General features: G+C 38.9%; 1 protein-coding gene and 1 long non-coding RNA gene across 2 annotated transcripts; both read left to right on the top strand.

The window, feature by feature from the left end:
• The first annotated feature begins 588 nt into the window (after nucleotides 1-588).
• Nucleotides 589-5,718, top strand: LOC149926366 (uncharacterized). The gene is made up of 4 exons (XM_090157570.1): nucleotides 589-651; nucleotides 3,746-3,849; nucleotides 3,955-4,112; nucleotides 5,593-5,718. The coding sequence occupies exons 1-4, from the start codon at nucleotides 617-619 to the stop codon at nucleotides 5,710-5,712; spliced, it is 417 nt and encodes a 138-aa protein (XP_090013696.1). The 5' UTR covers nucleotides 589-616; the 3' UTR covers nucleotides 5,713-5,718.
• A 6,315-nt stretch (nucleotides 5,719-12,033) lies between these two features.
• Nucleotides 12,034-21,880, top strand: LOC149926367 (uncharacterized). The gene is made up of 3 exons (XR_016473941.1): nucleotides 12,034-12,049; nucleotides 20,564-20,586; nucleotides 21,819-21,880. It is a non-coding gene; the product is annotated as an uncharacterized LOC149926367 (long non-coding RNA).
• Nucleotides 21,881-23,452: the final 1,572 nt, after the last annotated feature.

The raw sequence follows: 23,452 nt of genomic DNA on the forward strand, positions 1-23,452 counted from the left end.
TTTACCCATTTATGTTAGTTTTTACCATTTTTTAAGTTTTACCCAATTTGGTTAGTTTTGCCCAATTTTGGTCGATTTCCAACAATTTTATGTAACTTTATCCAATCTAATTTAAATTTTCCCAATTTATGGAAAATGTGGAAATTTTCTGAATTTTAACCAAATATTGCTAAAATTTACCCAATCTTGATAAAATTTTCCCAATTGGTGAATTTGAGTAAACTTAATTTTTTCCGAATTTTTGAAAATCTTCACTGAAACTGAGAAAATGCCATGCTTTTTTAAATTTGGATTTTTCGTTTTGAGGGGCCAAAATCGTTTTTGGTTGAAATGGCAAAACGGAGGCCCAGCGTAACTTTTCCCTTGGTCAATTTTCATGTTAACAAAAGGTCTACAATCCCCCTAGTTTCATCAAAATCGGTGATTAACTCCTCGGGTACACTCCTCGTTAGTGAAATTTAATTATCTCAATGGCATTTTTAACCAGTCTAGAAACGAAACTATGTTAAAAGAGATGATTTATGACATCATAAACAGCATTAATAACACCAATCAAATCAAAGCGATGGGATACTCGATGGAGGAAGCCTTCGAAATTTGCCAGTTCACACCGGACATGAAAGACTTTCCCTACCAAATCATCCACTGTTGGTAAGGCCCTGTTCATTATTAAACCTTGGAGTAGAGAAGTTAACTGGAGGGGAAATGCCCAAATCTGTAGCGTAAGTGTCTTCCCCCATCAACGCCGCCTAAGCCCTCCCGGCACGCACTGCGTTTTGGTAGGGGCCAACGTTTTACCCGAACTCTAGCGACGAAAAAGAGAGTTATTTCCAAGGCTTCCTTTTAAATAGTTGGGAACCGTTGTGTTGGATGATTTCGTTTTTGGTACAGATTTTATCTCAACATTGTCACCTTCTATTAATAATTTTAATTTATTAAAGAGATAAATAACTTGTTAGGCATTGGTTTTTAAATACAACATTAGATAATATAACATGATTTACCTTAATTTTTTGAATTTTTTTTAAATTTACTATATGTGTGATCATGTTGATATCCAAAATGTTTTAAACTAAATCCATTATACAAAAAAAACTAATACAAACGGAAATCAAATAAAAAGTTCATCCATCCTAATTAACTACTTCACGGCGAAAGAACGCTAAAAATTTTGTTTCAATAAAAACCCAATTGAGGGCGACGCTTAAGGCGCCCCTACTGCGGAGCAAAGGATTCTGGGTAACGTTGAGCCTGACAGACTTCCCACCCTCTTTTCCCCTCCAGTCAACTTCTCTACTCCAAGATTAATCTGAGGTCGGGCACGGTTAATTATTATCCATGATTAAATAGATTTTTTTCGGGAAAAAAATGTAAACAAAGACATTTACCGGTTAATATTTCGGAAAATGATTAAAAAACATGTATTGTTCGTAAAATTTGAGCTTTTTATCGAAACAAACGTCGTTTTTACCTCTCCGAGGGGACAAAGTCCCCTAGGAGGGGTTATACAACGACCGTGTCTGTCTGTGGGTCGGTCTGTGGGTCGGTCTGTGGGTGGGTCTGTGGGTGGGTCTGTGGGTGGGTCTGTGGGTGGGTCTGTGGGTGGGTCTGTGGGTGGGTCTGTCTGTCTGTCAGGACTGCGAACGCGTTCGCATTTTCGGTGCAAAGTGTAATCACTGCGTACGCAGTTTCTCAAAGGGTTGGCAAAACCACCGGGTGACGGTGAGCGTTAACGGATGCATTTGCGGTTTGGTTTGGATGGTGTTTTTTCGCTCACCGTCGTGACGGTTTGGTGTATTACGTTTTTGTAATGTTTATGCGTAGGTTGTGAGTGTTGAATTTGTTGTGTTTGTGTTCTGATGGTTGTGCATGTTGAGTCTGTTGTGTTTATATGGGCGTTTTCTCTCCAACTTCTTCTTAATGACTTTGGGACGGACCGAGTGCTGAGTGTAATGCTACCTCTCAACGTCCAATGGCAGGGTTTCCACCAGTTGTACACGGTATTCGTCTTAGTATCAATTTGCGATCGCATCGGGCGGGATTTGAACCCGAGACCTCCTGATTGACAGGCGGACGTTCTACCACAGAACCACCGACACTTGTTACGCCTTATTGAAAATTAGACCTTCAGCTTTATCGGAAGCGTATTTAATAGAGTACGAAATTTTGGTTTAATTGAAATAGAATTGAAATTGAAATTATTGCATCGAAGAAATTCTAATTTAGCGTTTCTCTATTGATTAAAAACAAATGCGCCACCCAGGTTTCGAACCCAGACCATTCGGCTTGGCAGTCGAGCGCTCTACCACAGAACCACCGATAGCTGCTTAGATTCACTGAAATTAAGACAGGCATCGTAAGCATAATAGGTAATAAAGTCTTTTTTTATTAATGAATTTATGAAGGCCTAATCTGGTATTTTTTAAAGGTTAAATCTTGTTTTAGCGCAGTCAGCCGAGATTAGAGGGTTAAAGGGTAGACCCTGTGGGTGGTCCACTTTCTTAACGACCTATATATAGTTCTGTTAATTCAAAGGAGATAATTTAACGTTAATTGCTCTAAGAGCTGGCGGTTTGTCAAGTGGCTCTCTGTGCTTTGTTGATGGTAAGGTTTTTGCTTCTTGTAAATACATTTGGTGTGGATATTTGGATATCTACGATTTCTAACGCAGTCAATGATTTCTTGGGTGTGCGAGTCATTATATGATATTGGAAATTGGACGGCATTGGTCTTTTTCATGTGGTATGCGTCACAACGTCAACAGGAAGTGAACGAGTCGTCCACTACCAGATATCTACGGTATCTTCATCAAGGGCGAGTGTTGAAATAAAATGAGCGTTAAAGATGCGGCAAGTATTTCGTAAGCGAGTAATTCCAAAAAGCCTCTGTAGATATTTCTTTCATTAAAATTTGCTTCGTATTATATTTAACTGATAAACTTGTTCTGTAAAAGGGTTTAATTCAATTGTGCATTGTTATAGTACGTCTAACTTACTGTTGTAACTACTTAACTTATGATATTCTGAATAAATTAAAATTGGTCGTTTCGTCTCAATTATTTTAATTATAATAAAAATTTTATACCGGGCGGGATAGAAATGGGTCAATATTTTTAACAAATAACTCTAAATTGCGGAGATATATCTTTAAGGGTTATCTCGAGAAATTAATACCACTAGGGACAATTCTTCCGAGGAGAGGTATATTTTGGCTTGCCAACTTGTTCCGATTAATTTTACAAATTTAACAATAAAGTAATCGGATAATACATAAATATAAATTACTTGATCGAAACTTTTTACGAATAATTTTGAGAGCTTTATCTATTGAATAAAAGCTAACCATCCCCGACCTCTACTCGTAATACATTCCCCCACTTCACACCTCCAAGACAAGACAAAGCTTTATTAGTACAGTCTTAGCACGAGCGATTTGCGGGTAAGCTGGAAAATCCGAAATTCCTCGCGACTCCCTCACGCACTCGTAGCCTTGTTAAAGTAAGAAACAGTGACGTATAAGGCCCATGAAAAAATTTCAAAAATTTCTCTCACTCAATGGCCAAAAAACGTAAGGGTAAATAACAGCCTAAAAAGCCCTGGTGTTGATGTAATTGTAGCGCTAATCCCTGAATTAATCGATCTCCGGCCGTAAGTGGCTTCTTAGATCGGGTCCTCCGCGAATGAATAGTTAAACGCCATCGGGCCAGTAGCGGAGAACGCCTTTTAATTGATCTGTCTTTACGCAGGAACAATAGCCGCTGGATTTTCGTCCACAGGCTGACTTGCCAAGCCATCAACGTCAAATGGTTCCGGAGCCAAGGACAATCTTTCCACTCCTTCAATAAATACAGTAATTAGTTGGCGGGCTCTGAAGTGTCCTTTATTCGTGACATTAATTAGTCGTAGATCTTTTAATGACGCCTATTAACTTAAAGAGGATTGTCTTTCGCGGCAGTGTATCAAATTTTCATTAACCTCAATCCGCCGGAGTTCATCTTCAAGGAGGAATCGCCGAGAGTCGAGTTCATCGTCCATAATCCCTCCATATTCCCCCCATTCGCCGCCGAAGTCAAAGGCTTACTGGGATACCATTACGAGATTGGCACGGAGCAAGTAAGTTTGTCAGCCCTTTTCAACGCGAATATATGTTCCTAAAAATTAAATTGTTCTTTCTATAAAGAAACGTGGCCTTATTATGTGGTCTCTTTTCGCTTGTTCCGGGATTTCAAAGTAGGGTAAGAAGCATAGATATAAGAAATGTATATAAAAGTCTAGATAAATTTCGGGGCGTCTAAGCCTAACAAAATACGGAATTGACACCTAGCAGACACCGAGGAAGGGACGTGACCATGAGCGCGAGCTCTCTTAGCATTTTAGTACTAAGTGCTTGACCTTTCCGCAGGCCGTAGTCTTTAGACACCATCTGTTGGTGACTTTTAGTATAATTTTTAAGCAGGAGACAATGGCTCTCGCGACGATATAGCACGAGCTTTCTTACCGATAGATAGCGCCTTATAAGGATATCCTGCAGAAATTACGCATTTCTGCTAGCTGTCACCTCCGTATTCACTCCCTTTGAAATATTTTATCTAGACCTTTATATACGTTTCCTATATCTATGGTAAGAAGAGTAATGCTATGACGTCATTTTACTCCGATTCTGTGGTGGAACGGCCAGCTTTGATCTCTCGTGCTACAGCTGGCAACCCATTCGTCGAAATTTTGTAAGCAATGATTTACCCCCTATAAACTGTACTATAACCTGTAGGCGTTGAATCGTTTTTATATTGGCTTCAATGCAAAAACCTTTTCTAAAAATTATATTCCGCTAGGGATGTTCAAACCATACAGATATATTTGATGATTTTGATCATAGGTTATCATATAAACTTCAAAGAATGGGTTGCCTGCTGTAGCGCAAACAGCGCGTGATTAAAGTTTTTAAACGTTTTTCCAAAATAGCTGCCTGCGGTCGTTTTAGCATATAAATTCTGGCTAGCAGACGACAAAATGCGATTTACTCTCTTTACACTTTCTTTTCAGAAGGAGTAAAAAGAGTAGCCCTAATACTCCGGAACAAGCTAATAGTTTGTGGGGCCGCTGGGGCGGAGTAATTACCATCCCCGGAACAGGCGAATAAAACATTTGGGGTAAAAAGAGTACACTTTAAGTCCGAGAACAGACGAAAAGAAATCACCTATTGTTTAAATGTGGCTCTTACGTCACAGTCTCTTGCTTTTAAAAGTCCGCGAGCGCGCGCTACAGTTGCCATATATGAATATAGGTTTTCTAGCGCCCATGCGAAGAATATACTAGTATAGTTGTCTTGTGACGAAAGAGCAATATATGATGTTTTTATTTTCATTGATTTCATTTTATAGTAACCTATATTGAACCGAAAATAAAATTATTAAACGTTTATCTTACGTCACAAAACAGAACTTTATTAATAGAATCGTAGCACTAGAAAATTGGAAATTCCTTAATCACGCGCTACCTTGACTCGTTAAAATCCGTGTAAACAGCTACAGGGGATGTGAGAAAAATGTTGAGTTTCAAGACTTTTGCTATAAATAACTAATTATTTTTCCAGAGTTCAATCGAGTATATGCAACCCCCTTACGGCAGACCGTGCAAATTCTACAACGCCGAGTGGCTAGAGAATAAAACAAACCAAGCCAGTAAAGAAGTACGTACCAAATTACCTAGTTAAAACGCCACAGAATCATTTCAAAAATTCGGACAAAATTTCAGGTATCAAAAGCGACTTAAGACCCAAAAGTGTGTCAACTCTACCTTTGCGCCCTTTAAAATATTTACTGAGAGCTTGTCTCACAATAGTACTAGCAACGATATACAGGGTGTTTAAAAAGGTTATTCAAAAATATGAAGGAGTTGTAGGGGGTGAGTTGAGAAGTATGCCTGTTTTTCCCCCATTTCCCTACGATGAGTCAAAAGAGCGCCAGAGAGCTTCAAAGTGTGGCCTACTAGTCCCTGGAAGTAGGCTGCAACAAGCGCAAAACCAAGAAGCAGGGAAATGCGAACATTAAGGTTTGGGTTCGTGTGATAGGTAAAAAAGGACTTTGTAAACAATTCGAAGTAACCAGTTTAAAAAAGTAAACTTAAACAGTATTTAAAGTCGTGATGGACCATGATTTCTCATCACTTTCAAACTGCAACAATGGAGTTCACTCCGGAAGAACTGGCGGATATTCATTTCGTGTACGGACTAGTGGATGGAAATGTTTTGGCTGCTCAACGTCTCTACCAGGAACGGTACCCGAACCGGCGCATCCCCGTCGCACGGACTTTTACCAATGTCCATGGTCGATTAAATGAAGCAGGCACATTCTGGGTACGTTACTTAATTTTAGCTTGAACTTCTCTGCGACTGGTTCGTTACAAACGTATTGTTCGTTTTATAAAGCAGGAACGAAGTAGGTCAACCACGGGTTGCCCGCAATGTTCAGTTGGTTTTGTGCTTGTTGCAGCCTACTTACATGGGCTAGTAGGCCACACTTTGAAGCTCTTCTAAAGAATCGTAGGAAAATGGGGGAAAAAACAAGAATACTGCTCAACTCACCCCTACCACTCCTTAACATTTTGCATAAACACCCTGTATTTAGTCTATAGTCGGGCGCTATTTTCTCTCTTAGATTTAATCGCCCATAGACATACGTTCTAAAACGCCTCACCCGGCGGCGCTGGGGTAGATAAAATTTTGAATTTCTATGACGAAAAATGAGGTGAACCTTAATTTAATTATCGTTAAACCTAATGAATTTATTGATAATTCTTTTGTTTTATTTGTATAAAAATGCAAAATAATTACGAAAAGAAAAGAAATAATTAAGAAAGTTTGCAATATTTTATATAAATTATTTGTATACGTGGGAGTTTCTGTTAAGAATTTGTACACATGAGATAGCTTTAACCACCGGTAGGTGATAATTCCCCAAAATTGGCAATGGCTAAACAAAGCGTTCAACAAGATTCAACGTCAAGTTGAACAATGGTCTCAACGGAAATATATTTTTACTGAACGCAGCCTATTTACAGTTAGGAAGAAGTCGTTTGAAATCAGTTTCCGTTTGTTACGGGTTCTATATGAAGTAGCACAGTGGCGTAGCTAGCATGGGTGACACCCGGGGCGGATATCATGGTGGGCTACTTACTAGTCTCTATAGTGTGTGTTTTCACGGTCGGGTGCCACCCCCTAATAACGCCAAACCGGGTGGCACCCGGGGCGGACCGCCCCCCCCCCCGCCCCCCCTAGCTGCATACGGGCCCTTGGGAAGAACACGCAAGAGACAGCTAGCAGAAGACCCATATTTTCTGGATGCGCTACGTAATAGTGCCATCTATTGGTGACCAAAATTAGTATTTGGAAAAAAGATTAGGCTTAATAATTTTGATAGCCCTAGAGTAACGTGGAGTGGAATCTTAGCAGAATAAATAATTTTGATTCCCGATTCTTTGATTCGGAATCTCGTACACGATTCCTCGAAGTGACGGACCCCTCAAGTTGAAGTCACGTGTCATTTTTTGGGTTTGGTGGAAAGATGGCGCTTTAACGTATCGCATCCAGAAAATACGCGTAGTCTGCTAGTTTTCACTTCCGTATCAGTCCCTCCTAGAATTGTGGATCTATACTATTTCATAAATCTATGTCCCCAAGCACGAGAACAGAGTGACAGAGGGGAAGTAAATACGTCACCGGCGTGCGTTTCAATCACGTCGGAAGACGTATGTTTAGAGGAATCAATCTGATATCGGGTTGATTTGATTTTTTAACGGTGAAGGAGATATGGCTTTTCCATTTGACTACACGCGATTTGTTCCGAATCTGTCAATGACGTAATTGAACTTACTAGGATCGAAAAACAAATAGAACATGTTTCGAAGATTCGAGCTGAAAAGGAACACGCGAAACTTTGCCTGTGAGCTATCTCAGAGCGCTCGAGAACAATAAATGGAACACGCATTTATTGATCGGAGCGGGTCCGAGCACGCAAATGAGACATTAAAACTTGATCAGCGCGATCTCGAGCGCTCGAGAGCAGTCAAATGGAAAATGCTATGCCTATTCGAGCATGAGAGGAGTTGGGAGCAGCTTTAAAAATCGTCTCAACGTAGACCGCGTTCACACTTTGGGTTGATATCGCTTCAAATCGATTCATAACGTTTCGAAGCAGTTGCGTGAACCAGGCTAAATTATTCTAAGCTGATTCAAACCATTTTCTACCGCTTACGTGTGAACGTAGCAATAGTTAAGAACAGGAATCCATACTTCTACTTGGAATGCTTTACGCGGCAGATTTTCATCTCGATGTGGCTGACGGTTTTTTGACGTCACTATGTTAACTGAACAAACAACAACGCAAGACGGGAGTGCGCGCAAAGGGGATTTTTTCTCTCGTAGGCGGGGCCAAAGCCGTCAGAGTTATCTTACCATACGCGATACGCCAGGATAAGCATTCCAAGTAGAGGTATGGATTCCTGTCAAGAATAAATACATTTTTGCAAGTGCATTTTGTTGACAGACTGACTACCAGGTTAAGTTGATGGCGATAAATTAATTGGACCAGTAATTGATTTACCCGTGCACCTGGGATACCCGATCACGCTATATCACCGGTAGTCTCATCGTAAATAGCCTGCGCAAATACAAGTGAAAAAGCGACTTAGATCTAATAGCGTTTTCCATTTGATTGCTCAAGATTCGAGCTGAATCTGTCTCTGACGTCATAGATCTCGCCCCAATCGACTAGAGTAAAACCGCAAATGGAACATTCCATGAACATATTCCCGCGATTTGTTGTTTTTCGTCTGCTTGAAATTTGAATTTTCGCGTCTTGGTATGCCAGTTTGCCAAAAAATCTAAAAGGAACATGCGAAAATTTGCTCCGATCTCGCTCTCGATCCGTTGATCTGTCGAAATCGGCCGATCGGTTTTGGGCGATCTCAGAGCACTCGAGAGCGTGAAATGGAACTCGCGAAACTGGATCGGAGCAGATCCGAGCCCGCTAATGGAACATAAAATGTTGATCAGAGCGATCTAGAGTGCTCGAGAGCAGTCAAACGGAAAACGCTATAAGTGTTTCAAACGAAACGAGTCTTTACATAAGCCTATCATAAGGTCCTCATAAGAAAAGGCTTAAGCCAAATTTTTGACGATCACATACCCGTTATTATGAGGTAGGAATTCAAAATCGTCCTCAACTATGCCTTTCTGAAATAAATGTCATTATGAATGCGCAGAAGCCGTGCGCGAACGTTTTTAAACTTAGAATCACGCCCCTTACCAAACTGGGAGTCTTACTTTAGTCGCCAATTAGTCTCAATGTAGGATCAACGATTTTTAAGTATTATGTAAGCATTAAAAATTGAGACCAGAATTGTGGGTCCTAAATAAAATCTATTTTAGTCATCAAGCTACTTTTGAAGCCTTTAATTCAGGTGGCCGGGTTACAATGCGTAGGAGGGTGGTGGCAAGCCCTGCATGCCACGCGATCGAGCCAACAGCTCCCTACACTAACTATTACCGTTAACCTCAACAAGTTTTTATGGAAGGGGAAACCGAAGTGCTCGGGGGAAACCCCTTAAACCAGAGGGAAAGAACTTGCAAACTCAACGCAGAAGGAGTTGTTCCGAGTTTTCACCCAGTGCCACAAGCTGGGATCGAACCCAGCTCCTCTTGTTGCGAGGCGAAAGTGCTAACCACTCCGCCACCCCATTTAAGACTTCACTTAATTATCATATGGGGAGATTCATTTCTGGGGACTTAAAAGATACATAATTGAGAGTTGCTTAGGGGTAACAATTTGAAGTTAAACTAAAAGTAATCGTAAATTTCATGTTAAACTTTCGACAGGATCCTCTTATCTTGTTTTGAGTTTAAATCAAGTCTTTGACTTCATTTAAACTCAAAACAAGTATGAAGTAAGTAATAAATAAGGATTGATGTATTTGGAACTGTGGCTTTAAGACTTGATTTAGACTCAAAACAAGTATGCAATATGTAATAAATAAGGATGTATTTGGAACTGTGGCAGCTCAGTTTAAGTTTTAAATGTGTTTATTCTTGTATACTTCTTTAAAACTGGATTTTACAAGATTTTTGCACCGTACTTAAGACTCTCATTTTCTCAGAATAAGTATGAATTAAATCTGATTTAAGGCTGTATTTGGAACTGTGGCAGCTTTAAATAAAACTTTTTTAAGTTTAAAAGTGATAGTCACGATTTTGGTAAGGGGCGGGATAAATCTCCTCCACGAGCCCTTAACAACCGAAGCCAAGGCTTATTCACAATTTTATCGCTTTAAAACTTAAAATTAACACACCTAAAACTGACTATTAGAAATAAGAGTTGCATTTCTGGAGGCATTTATTTTTTAAATTTGAGATTTAGACGCGTTATGTGTGGCATTTATCAACCCGAGCGTGGCTGCTCTACCAAGTAAGAGAATATTTTAGATGTAAAAATTTTGCCCTATCGTTGTTCGTTAATTTTCTTCTCTACAGGACAACGACCTTTGCTTATGGGGACCTTATGATAGGCTTATGGTCTTTATAATAGTTTAACTCTAGATTTTACGTTTTTTTCCTTATTTTGTGGGCAGTTTTCATGATGAAAGCCTTTATAATTTCAACAGACCTTGGTCTTAATCGCCCTAGTTACCTGAAAACGCCAAGTTTGCCTCAAAAACCGCTCGATAATTGTTTTGAAGTGTCAACGAGGTGTATAGGGTCTTTAACGTATTCCAATTCTATAGAAAGAGAGAACGCGAAATTGTCAATAAATGAACCGTTTATTTCAGGTTTGCGTCTATTTCTGCAAAAGAAAGATTGCCTTAGAAAAGTGCCACTGCGTCGTGGAAAGAGACATTATGTTCGAAAACGACCGACTGTGTCCGTTCAAACAATTTAATAGTTAAGTACGCAAAAAATCAATCTTTTAACTAAACATTTACAATACAATACGACCATTGAAATGTTGTTTACAAACGTCAACAATCTTTTGTTTTTAGGTTCCTGCCTGAAGTCATACCAGGAAAGCGTTAAGCAATGCGAAATCGAATGCCTTCGGGACTGCACGTAATTCGTATTGACACATAAAATCAGAAGTATATAATATTTCTCTTAAGGGGGAAGACTGCAGTGGCCATTGTCTACTTTCGCGCTATTTCAAGCTGAACTCTTTTAATTTGGTATTTTAACTCAAAAAATTAATGTGTAGAACAGCCTCTTGTTTAGTGACTAAAATAATTTATACAATTTTAAATTTAAAAGTAATTAAGTTATTACGTTTTAATTCGGACCCCCGGAGCTAAACAAGTTAGGCAAGCGCCCAAACTATCCTTTAGTTAGGACTTTATATCTCGTTAACTATTAATATCATAATTATCAAAATTATTTTAAGCACTAGAGGAAGGTTCAGCTTAATAAAAAAACTTACTTGACTTATGTGATTGTTAAAACAGAAACGTTCAGCTTGAACGAAAAAGAGGCTTTTACTGTATTACTTTATTCTTCCCCCTTAACACAGAAGTTTCAACTTAAAAAACACTTTCATATTTTTGTTCACTCTTTTCCAACGAGAAAATGCTCGTTCGAACTCTCGCCTCGCAGCAAGAGGAGCTGGGTTCGATCCCAGCTTGTGACACTAGGTGAAAACTCGGAACCACTCTTTCCGCGTTGCGTTTGTAATCTCTCCCTGTTGGTTAGGGGTTTTTTCCGCTGTGTTCTTCGGTTTCCCCTTTCCATTAAAAATTGCTGAGGTTAACGCTAATAGTCAGTGTTGGCACTTTTTCATTTTTTTTTTATAAAAATCAAATCAATCGAATTTTTTTATTTAAATCGGAAATAAGTGGGACCCTGCGAAGCTATACGTTACCATTAGCAGCGCAGGGGCATAAGTACTTCTAAGATATACATTATATACCTCTGATAATATTAACAACTTTGAAAAAGAAATTAATATGATATTTTCATCAGAATTCGCATGTTCGACCCAGACATGGAAAGAATGACATTAAAAGAGTTTAATGTAAGTAGATTGTTCAAATATTTACTCACTTAATAGGATAAATTAAATATGCGGTTCTCGTCACGTCTTTCATTTAGTTCCTAATATAATTGGGTATAGATAATGCACTTCATTCTCTATTAACGCCGTTTCAACGCGGGTCACATAAACTTGCTTATTATAACTACAATTCCATATCGCTATTAGATTAATTACATTAGGGAAAAGCTTAAGGTATCAACGTCGTTTTGACGTAAACAAAGTATCTGTAATACCATAAGTATATAATATATTTTCCATAAGTATGACACTTACAATTTCTTAACACGCAAAACTTTTACCAAAAACAACATAAGACCAAAATGTGTCAGCCCAAACGTAAACTTGTCGCCTTTTGAAAGACCTACTGAAAACTAGTCTCACCATGGACTACAAAGCCAACTAGATGACTATGTACTGGAAGCTCTCTCTTTAGTCTATGGGCTAATTTGTCTTGGCGCGATTTTCTCTCTTACTTTCACCAGGGCCGGACTTAGAGATCCTGGGCCCATAGGCAGATAAGGAGTCTGGGCCCCCTTTTCACGCGCTGCATTTACTCTTATCCCTGGAACTAGGCTGTGCCTGAATTTCCCTGATTCCGCGTAGAAGTCTGAGCTCTACGGTTATATTACTAAATAAAAGCTCTTAACAATCATCGACTAAATATGCGATAATTATGCAACATTGCGATTTAAGGCTGCGTCCGTAAACTGCCAGGCAGAAATTTTGGTAATTTTAAAACAAAATCTTCTACCTAGGAATTTCTCCAATTTAAATTACGATTGTTATTATAGATTGATGACTTCGAATACAGTAATTACGGTCACTGGAGGGCCCCTTCTAAGGATGGGCTTAGGCCCCAGCCTAGGTTGGCCTAGGTGGAAATACGGCACTGACTTTCACTAGCGCATACAGATAAATTCTAAAGCACCGCACTTGGTGGCGTAAGAGTCGCGAAAATTTTAAATTTTGATGACGTATTCTTTAACCCCTCTCCTACCCTCTGTTTACTTCGCTGAAAACTGTCACTGAAAAATATAATCATGTGGCACACTTTTGGAGTTTAATGAAAAGGATGTGTCTAGGGGATTCAATGTCTAGTCAGCTTAACAATACTTTTTAAAGGAAGAGATATTTTAGGGATTGAAAATTTTTAATAACGAATAAGCATACGGAAACCATGGACCAAGAAGAATCTAAGGGGACTCACTGTTCCCGATATTTGAACACGGTAGGCGTGGCCTAAATTGGAAAGCTTACTGAGTAGTCTGAGGTTTTTTTTTGACATCCACACATCGGTGTCGACCCAAGGCCTTAGACACCAGCACACAATAACTGATTAATCAGGGTGAGATAAGTGGAACGGCCACGCCAACGGGGGGATACGTGGGGACAGGGTGGGGACACCCGTGGCGGAAGTATGACAACAACCCGTTGGGGGATTGGTGGTCGTCCTCACACGGCCATCCACAAACTCTGCCTCCCAGACGCTTGGGATTACAGGAGTACGCCACTACTCCCGGCAGAGGAGTTTGAGGTACATCAGCCACTTTGAAGCGCCTCTAGAATTCTGTTGAACTACCACTACGAAAGGCTTAGACGATAGGACGCGCGATAAAGTTAGGTTAGGCTTCGTTCGGTAAACGTTTTAAGTTTAAAAATGAAATGGATTCCCGTTAATTTCCGGCCATACGCGGCTTACTGGTTATTTTTACTTAACAAAATGGTTAATTACCATTACTTAAACTTTTAAAGAATCAATTTCAAAAATAAAAGGTCTAACTTACTAAGCCTCATCATTTAACCGACAACAACGGCGCCATTTTGTCAAGATTGAACGTGAACGCTCCAGCATGGATGAAGGAATATGACTGGGACACGGGGTACAGTCATAAGGATGAGCATCTCAATAGGAAATTTGGCAGACTAAAATACGCTAGCGCCACCTGCGCGCGGGCGCTCGTACTGCAAAAATAAATTAAATTTATATTTTTATTTCCGGCGGGACGGAGCTTTCAAAATGGAGTGTTTTAGCAAATCGTCGAAGTGGAATAGACAAAATTGTGCGGCCGATAGTTGTGTAAATTCGAGAGCTAATAACCCAGATTTATCTTTTTTTCGTTTCCCTAAGAATTCTTTAAGGTAATTACTACTCTTTACGTTGTTAAAACATTTCTAACGCCTATTATCCAACTACTACTTATTAAGCCTTGTCACGTCACTTTATTATTATTAAGATGTTCCCAATGGATTGAGAATTCTGGGAGGATGGATTTATTTGGACGAGAGGCGGAGTTATTTAAAGCTGGGGTTGTTCTGTGTGCTAATCACTTTGAAGCACACTCTTTTTATGATATCTCCAAGAGGTTAGATATGCAATTATTCTTTAATGTCTTTAAAGAAACAACCTGGTAAAAAATGAATTGTTTTGGGGGTGAACTTTACTACTATGTGACTCTAAACCATGAAATTTATATATCATAATTACAGAAACCCTGGATGTAATTTATCAACTGAAAACCATATAGAAGGAGTCCATAGTAGTGATTATACTTGAGTATATTAAAATAAACTATTGAAGGCCAGCTATATAATAAAAAACGAAAACATTCACTAGTGGTACCATTATGATGTTATATTTTCTAGTAGAATTAACAAGCATATTCATTTTATAGGTCAATTCTGAAAGTCAGTGAATGAAAATTCCCATCCCCTTATAAAGTGAACAGTCACTTCACCTACATTATAATGTTGTCTTACTCGTAGGAAAGTCAAAGGGAAATTGTCTTTGCAGTGTTAAGACATAAGTGAATTTTGGAATTGACCTATTAAGTCGCAAGACGACTTGGCTCTTGTACCCCCATGGTACCAATATCATAGGTAAATAAAAAAAAATGTTATTTGAAATTTTAATTTAACTGAAGAGCTAAAATATATTTTTAATAGGAAAACTGAAGTTTTAAAATAAATAATCATGAATGGATGACAGATTCAGGCCCAAATCAAATCTTCCACCTCCAAAGCTGTTTTGATAAGCTACTACAGATTACAGATAAACAAAATCTCTTGGAAATCACAATATTATTGATATATATGTATTAAGAAAAATAATAAACTTTTTATTTACTATGGTATAATTGTAATGATTAAAAAATATTTAGTACTACCAAATACCAAATCAAATAATCGGTTCGCCAAATCAAATAGTGCTTAAAACGATTTGTCAAATATTTTATTTGTTGACCAAAATTTTATATTTGAAAATAGCTATAAAAATATTTGATAATATCAAATCATTTGGTATTTGGTCAAATAGTTCCAAATCAAATAAACCTTTCGTAGTGTTTTCCTTAATTTTATCGCTTAATTTTAACCATTTATTAATTTGCAAACCAAATATGCATATCATTTGACCTTAACACCGCTAATACTAGGGATATCCTCTATATTACTGTTAAATGTTAAATTTGGGCTGGTTTCCATCACTACATTTAAGTTTTCTACATCTTTGATACTTAGATTTGATGGTTCTAATTCACTTTGTGGTACATCTTCAAACAGTACAATTTCAGGTAATAAATAGAAATATTGTTGGAAATGCATTTTTTACCAGGCTGTTTCTTTAAAGACATTAAATTCAGTAAAAGAGAGATTATAAAGAATAATTACATATCTAACCTCTTGGCGATATCATAAAAAAGTGTGCTTCAAAGTGATTAGCACACAGAACAACCTCAGCTTTAAATAACTCCGCCTCTCGTCCAAATAAATCAATCCTCCCAGAATTCTCAATGCATTGGGAACATCTTAATAATAATTAAGTGACGTGACAAGGCTTAGTGGTAGTAGTTGGATAATAGGCGTAAGAAATGTTTTAATTACGTAAAGAGTAGTAATTACCTTAAAGAATTCTTAGGGAAACGAAAAAAAGATAAATCTGGGTTATTAGCTCTCGAATTTACACAACTATGGGCCGCACAATTTTGTCTATTCCACTTCGACGATTTGCTAAAACACTCCATTTTGAAAGCTCCGTCCCGCCGGAAATAAAAATATAAATTTAATTTATTTTTGCAGTACGAGCGCCCGCGCGCAGGTGGCGCTAGCGTATTTTAGTCTGCCAAATTTCCTATTGAGATGCTCATCCTTATGGCTGTACCCCGTGTCCCAGTCATATTCCTTCATCCATGGCTCCAGCTTCTCTACGAAACTACGCCGGAAATCGTCTTCAGCGACGCCAATTTTGTCCACATTGAACTAAAATTAGCCGTGATTTTCCTATTCCCAGTATTCACGCGTGTTTTTTAAAGCCTGATCAGTGAGTCCCCTTAGATTCTTGGTCCATGCGGAAACTAATTATGAAGTATTAAAGGGTGACAGTTCCTATGTTCACTTATTTTTTTCCTATAATTTCATTAAAGTTCCTATAATACCCTATATTTTAACTCGAAAGTCTGAAGAAACTAAAATTATTGATATGTAGAAGTCTTAAAAACGTTCTAGTTTTTAAAGATGATTATTTCCAACACTGTTCGGCGAGAGTTTTCGACTATTTCTATCGTCTGCTTTTATGTATATTGATACGCTTCCCTTTTTCCTACCCTGTTCAGACAGTTCAGTTCACTGTTGTGAGCCGCGAGCGTCAGCTTCGTCGTCTGCTCATAATTTTAGCGCTCTTTTCTTTACACGGTCGTAGGGTCTAAGGGAATATTAGGGCGAAAAAAAAAGAAAATACCAAACGAAAATATTATCCGTTAACGTTCACCGTCCCGACAGTTTTGCCAAACTTAAATAATAACAAATTCATGAAGCTGCGAACACGGTTTTTACTCTTAGACCCGGTACTGCGAACGCATCCCCCCCCCCCCCGACAAACGGACACAGTGACAGACAGACAGACACGGTGATTGTAATACCTCTCCTAGGTTACATAGTACCCTCGGAGAGGTTAATCTCGAAAGTAACAACAATATCATTAACAGCAGAGCCGAGTATCGAAGAAAGCTCCTTACGCCATCGTAAAATCGATATTCATTTAATCACTTTCGCCGCCCGGAAATCGCGGTCGGTCACAGTCCTTTGACCGTGAACTATCTGCTCCACTGACGAATTCTGCTTGTCGTGGGCAAACACACCAGTTTTGTCGTTGGCTGCTGCCAATCAAAACATTCCATCACTTTGGGGATTGGTCATCGCGGGCTTAGGGCAGAGTTTGACTCCAGGGTCCCTTCACTTTTCACCCCAACCAATCCACGAGACCGCGCATTCACTCGTACCACCGATACAAACTTGCCTCATAGGCATTGTCAGTTCAAAAGGGTCATAAAGTAATTGGCGGATCGGGTCGGAGGAACCATGACTGGAAACACTTGTGGATATATTTACTTAATATCAATGTACACAACACTAAACTAAACTACTATATAATAAAACTATTTTTGACAAGCAATACAACGTTTTCTTTGGAAATCCCCACTTTTACAAAATTACAATGCAAAATACTCCTTGTGTGGTTATTTACTTTTGTGTATAGAGAGGCAGAGAAGGTTTGGCCCGATTTTTCATGAACCAGGGAGGCTCATAAAAGTATTATCTGCCTAACCTGCCACCCTAGTTGTTTGGATAAATAATGGATTTTTGATCAAAATCCTACTCATTGAACGGTTATAGTTTTATACAAACCATTATAAATAGTTGATTAACTATATATCATTGATTTTGTAAATAGTTCAGTTAAGATCTTACTATATTTTGAAATATACTATCTTCACGTAGGCTACCTTAGCTATATTTGGAAAATCCAGATTATTGGTGACGCTTCATTATATAGCAATTCAATTAGAATAAGCATAAATTATTTATAGCTGGGAATAGTGGCGTAATTCTGTAATCCAAAGCGTCTGGAAGGCATAATTTGTGGATGGCCGTGTGAGGACGACCACCAATCCACCAACGGGTAGTCGGAATACTTCCGCTACGGGTGTCCCCACCCGTGTCCTCACGTATCCCCCCATTGGCGTGGCCGTTATACATATCTCGCCCTGATTAATCATTCGGACACGGTACAATCACGAATAAAAAAAATAAGCGAAATTTTAAAACTAAGGAATAAACCAGTGTTCAAGTCCTACTGAAGTAGCGCTTTGTGAAAGTGTCTGGCTTGTTAGCTAGGAATTAATAGAAAGGTCTATTTAAGAAAACTAGGACCGGGTGACCCGCGCATCGGATGACAATCGTAAAACCCAAAATTGGTGAAGATAGCCATACTCGCTACGGAAAAAGTTTTACACATTAATTATTAATAAAACTTATCTAAAATAAATATCCAACTGAAAATAATATCTGATTTCGGTTATAATTTAATATTTATCGCTTTTACTGAGAGCTATTCGCGACACAAACTCTAAAGCAGGCTTCGGTGTCATTTGGCACCCGCTCACTAGGCGGAGATTTTCCTTCCATGATGACGTCAATACGTAAAGTATTTCCCAAAGAAACATACTTTTGGAACAATATTATAGATTTATGGTTCTAGATAGCCCAGTTCATGATTATATGTGGTAGCTGGCGCTAGTTGATATACTGCCTTTAGAACGCATTTCCGGTAAATCCTTCGATGGAATTTAGAATTTGTCCAATTTTTGGTTGAATGTTTGTTTCGCGGCAAAATGAGACTCATTGCGACCGCTATTCTTGTGTACCATGTCCCAACAATCTTTCTACAACCTTTTGTTAGAGTGAGTCTGAATGGACCAGAAGGTTTTGCCTCATTGATATAACATTTCTCATATCTACATATCTTGAAAACCATTCTCTGTTCACGTAGGACACCTTAATTATTCAAAGAAGACCATCTTGTTAACCAAATTAAATGTTACTTTTCTTGCTGAAATTAAATGCTACTTTTCTTGCGTAAATTAAATGCTTCTTTTCTTGCTGAAAATTAAATGCTACTTTTCTTGACGAAATTAAATGCTACTTTTCTTGCTGAAATTAAATGCTATTTTTCTTGCTGAAATTAAATGCTACTTTTCTTGCTGAAATTAAATGCTACTTTTCTTGCTGAAATTAAATGCTACTTTTTTCTGAAATGAAATGCTACTTTTCTTGTTGAAATTAAATGCTACTTTTTTCTGAAATTAAATGCTACCTTTCTTGCTGAAATTGAATGCTACCTTTCTTGCTGAAATTAAATGCTACTTTTCTTGCTGAAATTAAATGCTACCTTTCTTGCTGAAATTAAATGCTACTTTTCTTGCTGAAATTAAATGCTATTTTTTCTGAAATGAAATGCTACTTTTCTTGCTGAAATGAAATGCTACTTTTCTTGCTGAAATTAAATGCTACTTTTCGTGATGGAAATTAAATGCTACTTTTATTGTTTAAAATTAGATAATTCTTTTACTGTTTAAAATTAGATAATACTTTTATTGTTTAAAATTAAATTATACTTTTCTTGTTTATAATTAATGCTACTTTTCTTGTTGAAATTAGGTAATGAGAAACATACTGCCTATAATTAAGAACAACCGTAATAGTCCTGGTTTGTACAAAATGGTGGAGCTCACATTTTGTGGCGAAAAAAAGTCAATTCGTGTAGAAAGAATCAATTTATTTCTACTGTCGGGAGAATGGCTATGCTGAGACGTTTCGCGGCCATCATGGTGGAATTTTCCCCTGGTACACGCGAGGGGGGAGGAAACGAGTGACTAGCCCTTCGGGTGGCCGGGTTACAATGCGCAGGAGGGTGGTGGCAATTAGGAGCAACAAACTATCAAGAACGTATTTATGTTATTGAGAACGAAATTTTCTATATTCTGGACCAGCTAACATGATTCAATATCCAAGCAGTGTCCCAATTGTATCGTGCCATCTAGGAGCAACAAACACAAGGAGAACGCGGCTAGCCTTAGGCTTTCCACACGGGCGGGGGGGAAGACAATTTCCGAATTTTCTCCTTCCGACGGCAGCAGGCGCTAAAGCGTCTAACAAATGAAACATGTACGCGAGAAAATGCACGACTTTTGACGGGTTGCGTTCACCTTGTGTGGGGTGCTGTGTTTGTTTCTCCTAAGTGGCAACAGCTCCCTACGCTAACTATTACAGTAAACCTCCACAAGTTTTTACGGATACCAGGCTGATTTGATTTCTCAAGAGGGAAGGACCTTTTTCTTCGAAAGTGAGGGGAATTGGCCGCAGCGCTAAAAATCGTTTCAACATAGTCATTGTCCCTAAGTTAATAAAAAATCCTTGCCTTTAGTTGTACTAATATTCGGTGCTTGCTCGTAGCTTCGTAAGCATACATCATAGTTAGGCACTGCCTTTCTTTGGCCGCCATGACATTTGTCGGCACAGATCGCGAGGCAAAACACCACACGATCCTCTAACGCAAATATTTACAAGGGCGTCTTAATGTCATGGCTGACCTAAAATCGTTACCATGCCAACGAAAAATGGGTATCTAATACTAACTATAATCCGTTTTTCATTCTTTAGCCATTAATGACTGTTGAAAGATTGTAAGTAGCCGTTTATTAAATTTGTATACAGGGTGTTTCAAAAGGTTATGCAAAAATTTGAAGGAGTTGTAGGGGGTGAGTTGAGAAGTATGCCTGTTTTTCCCCCCATTTTCCTACGATGAGTGAAAAGAGCGCCAGAGAGCGCCAGAGAGCTTCAAAGTGTGGTCTACTAGCCCCTGGAAGTAGGCTGCAACAAGTGCAAAACCAAGCAGTAGGGACTTTAAATACTGTTGTTAGCGTTTCCCTACTGCTTGGTTTTCACTTGTTGCAGCCTACTTCCAGGGACTAGTAGACCACACTTTGAAGCTCTCTGGCGCTCTTTTAACTCATCCTAGGGAAATGGGGAAAAACAGGAATACCTTTCAACTCACCCCCTACAACTACTTCAATTTTTTGATAACATTTTGAAACACCCTGTATTTTAATCAAAAGTTTATAATAGGCCTCTGACGAGAAAGGTATCGAAGCCCTTAAAGCGCAGGCTTGCGGCAGGGTTAGTGCAATTCCCCGCCAAACAGCAAAGGTGTAAATCGTATCACAGCTTAAGATTTACAGTCTCCATTACTTATAACAAAAGCGACGTAAGACCCAAAAGTGTGTCCGTACCGAGGTCAGTACGGTATCATGTTTAATGAGGGTTAAAAGAGGAAGTGGGAGAGTGAGGCGTTTTAGAACGTATGTCGACCGGCGACTAAATCGAAGAGAGGAAATCGCGCCAGACCATAGAGCGCTTTAGTTTGATACGTTTTTGAAAACGTGTGACGCCACAGCTGTATTGTTCAGCGTAGCCGTCATGACAGTTATCAGTTTTTCACAATGGGCGAATAACATTGGTGACGTCATGAGTTTCAAATTGAAAGCACTCTATAGACCAAATATAAAGTTGCTAGTACTATTCCAACTATTACACTATTTAGTCTGTTGTGAAACTAGCTCTCAGTAAATATTTTTAGTGCACCAAGGTACAATTGACACACTTTTCGGTCCTTTGTCGCTTTTTCTTATAAAATATTAAAATAACTCTTAGTAGAGATATTAAGAAAATCACAACGTGTTGAATTCCTGCCGCGTTATTTTTTCTTGCAAAAAATATTTTGAGTCCTGCGACATTACTTGTTTCATTTGCAATAACCTTGGTAGTATAGGGAGAGGGATACTTATCTCGTTAGAGGTATATTATATGCTTCTGCTATTATTAATAGATATTTTTATGTTTTATTTTTCAAATCTAGAAATCGGTCAACCAGTGCTCTCATAACGTTGAAAAGGCAAAGAGAAGTGCGCTACATCCACAGTCCTAAAGTTACGGTAGGGGGCCTCTTTCATATAATACTATCAAGAAAGTATTTATGTTACTGAGAACGAACAATTCTATATTCTGGACCAGCTAACATGATTCAATATCCAAGCAGTGTCCCAATTGTATCGTGCCATCTAGGAGCAACAAACACAAGGAGAACGCAGCTAGCCTTTAAACACGCTAACGCAGTGTTGTGTACAAATTTCATTGGACGAACCTTTACACAAAGTTTTACGGGCAGGGGGGAGACAATTTCCGAATTTTCCCCTTCCGACGGCAGCAGGCGCTAAAGCGTCTAACCAATGAAATATGTATATACGCAAGAAAATGCACGACTTTTGACCGGTGCTGTGTTTGTTGCTCCTAGCTATTTTATTACGGCGCTTGATGAACGAAAGGAGTCACGTGTGAATTGAAACGTGCCCCGGACAACCTTCAAAACCTTCGGCGGGTTGCGTTCTCCTAGGTGCCATCTAGTATCTGTTGCAAGAACGTTCTTTAATCTTTCAAGAAACATGTAATTAGTTTCGGATTTAACGCTTAATTTATTTCGCGCAATTATAATTAAAACTGAATTTATCTATTTAATAAATGATAAATAACAAAATAGTAGGCACTATAGATTGCTCATTTTAATATTGTTTAGGTAGTACTTATTGCTTCTGTAAACCAAGAGGCGAGGGACGAAAAATGGCAGCGCCGTCGGTGGGTCATGCGCGATAGAGAATCCGTCTTTAGATTCCGTCAAGGACAAAACATGGAGGAAGCACCGCCAAAATTTGTCCTTGTGGGAATAGAAACAACACGTCCCACGTTTAGAGGCTCTCTTAATATCGACGGCGCTGCCGGCGTTTTGAAAACCCGGGCTGACCGGAGGGCTACCTATCCTTCTAACCATAAGGCTATCAACCCCAAGTGTGAATCGAAAGGCAGTGTTGGTTCAAGCAAACGACTGGCGAAAGTACAGCGCTAAATCCACCCGGTGGCGGAAAAGAGAAACGAAACGCGTCCCGCAATGCATGATGCCAGCTGCTTTGGTAAGAGAGAGGTGCGTAGAGAGAGAAAGGGGGAAGGAAGAAGCTTCAATTTATCTCTACCAGGTGCCGATACTATCGCCTGATTTCTTCATTTTCGCCCATCCAGTGGTGGTACAAAGGGCGCTATGCTCGTTTCAAACTTAGAGGTTATAGGCTTATGTTCTAACATATAGGATCCTTGTGTAAACCAAAGGAATCGCGCGCTCTCAGTAACGTTAATACGTTAATAATACTGTATTGGAGGTTAATATTCGAGCCCTCTACTAACCTAATATTACTTGTTGAGATAAAATGTTTAATCTAAAGTCAATTGGGGTAGTTCTAAATTAGTTTGGATGGCTCTTATAAACTTCCTAAAAATAGGTATAGGGTATTTCTGGGAAGCAGAGTATTTGAAATGAACTTTTAATAATTAGCCCACAGAAATATTCGGCTACATCGGAGGCTTCGTTGGATTTTGGTTGGGTCTGTCAGTTCCGCAATTACTCGACTGTTGCGAGAGGTGCATCAATTCTCTGACGCATGCAAA

The sequence above is a fragment of the Leiobunum rupestre genome, chromosome 9 (genome assembly GCF_980474605.1).
Source record: "Leiobunum rupestre chromosome 9, qqLeiRupe1.1.hap1, whole genome shotgun sequence".
NCBI classification, from domain to species: domain Eukaryota; kingdom Metazoa; phylum Arthropoda; class Arachnida; order Opiliones; family Sclerosomatidae; genus Leiobunum; species Leiobunum rupestre.

Coding starts and splice junctions, on each gene's coding strand:
- LOC149926366 (XM_090157570.1), top strand. CDS start 617: ATGAAAGACTTTCCCTACCAAATCATCCACTGTTG. Junction 3,850..3,954: donor CCACTCCTTCAATAAATACA/GTAATTAGTTGG, acceptor CTTTCGCGGCAG/TGTATCAAATTTTCATTAAC. Junction 4,113..5,592: donor ACGAGATTGGCACGGAGCAA/GTAAGTTTGTCA, acceptor TTATTTTTCCAG/AGTTCAATCGAGTATATGCA.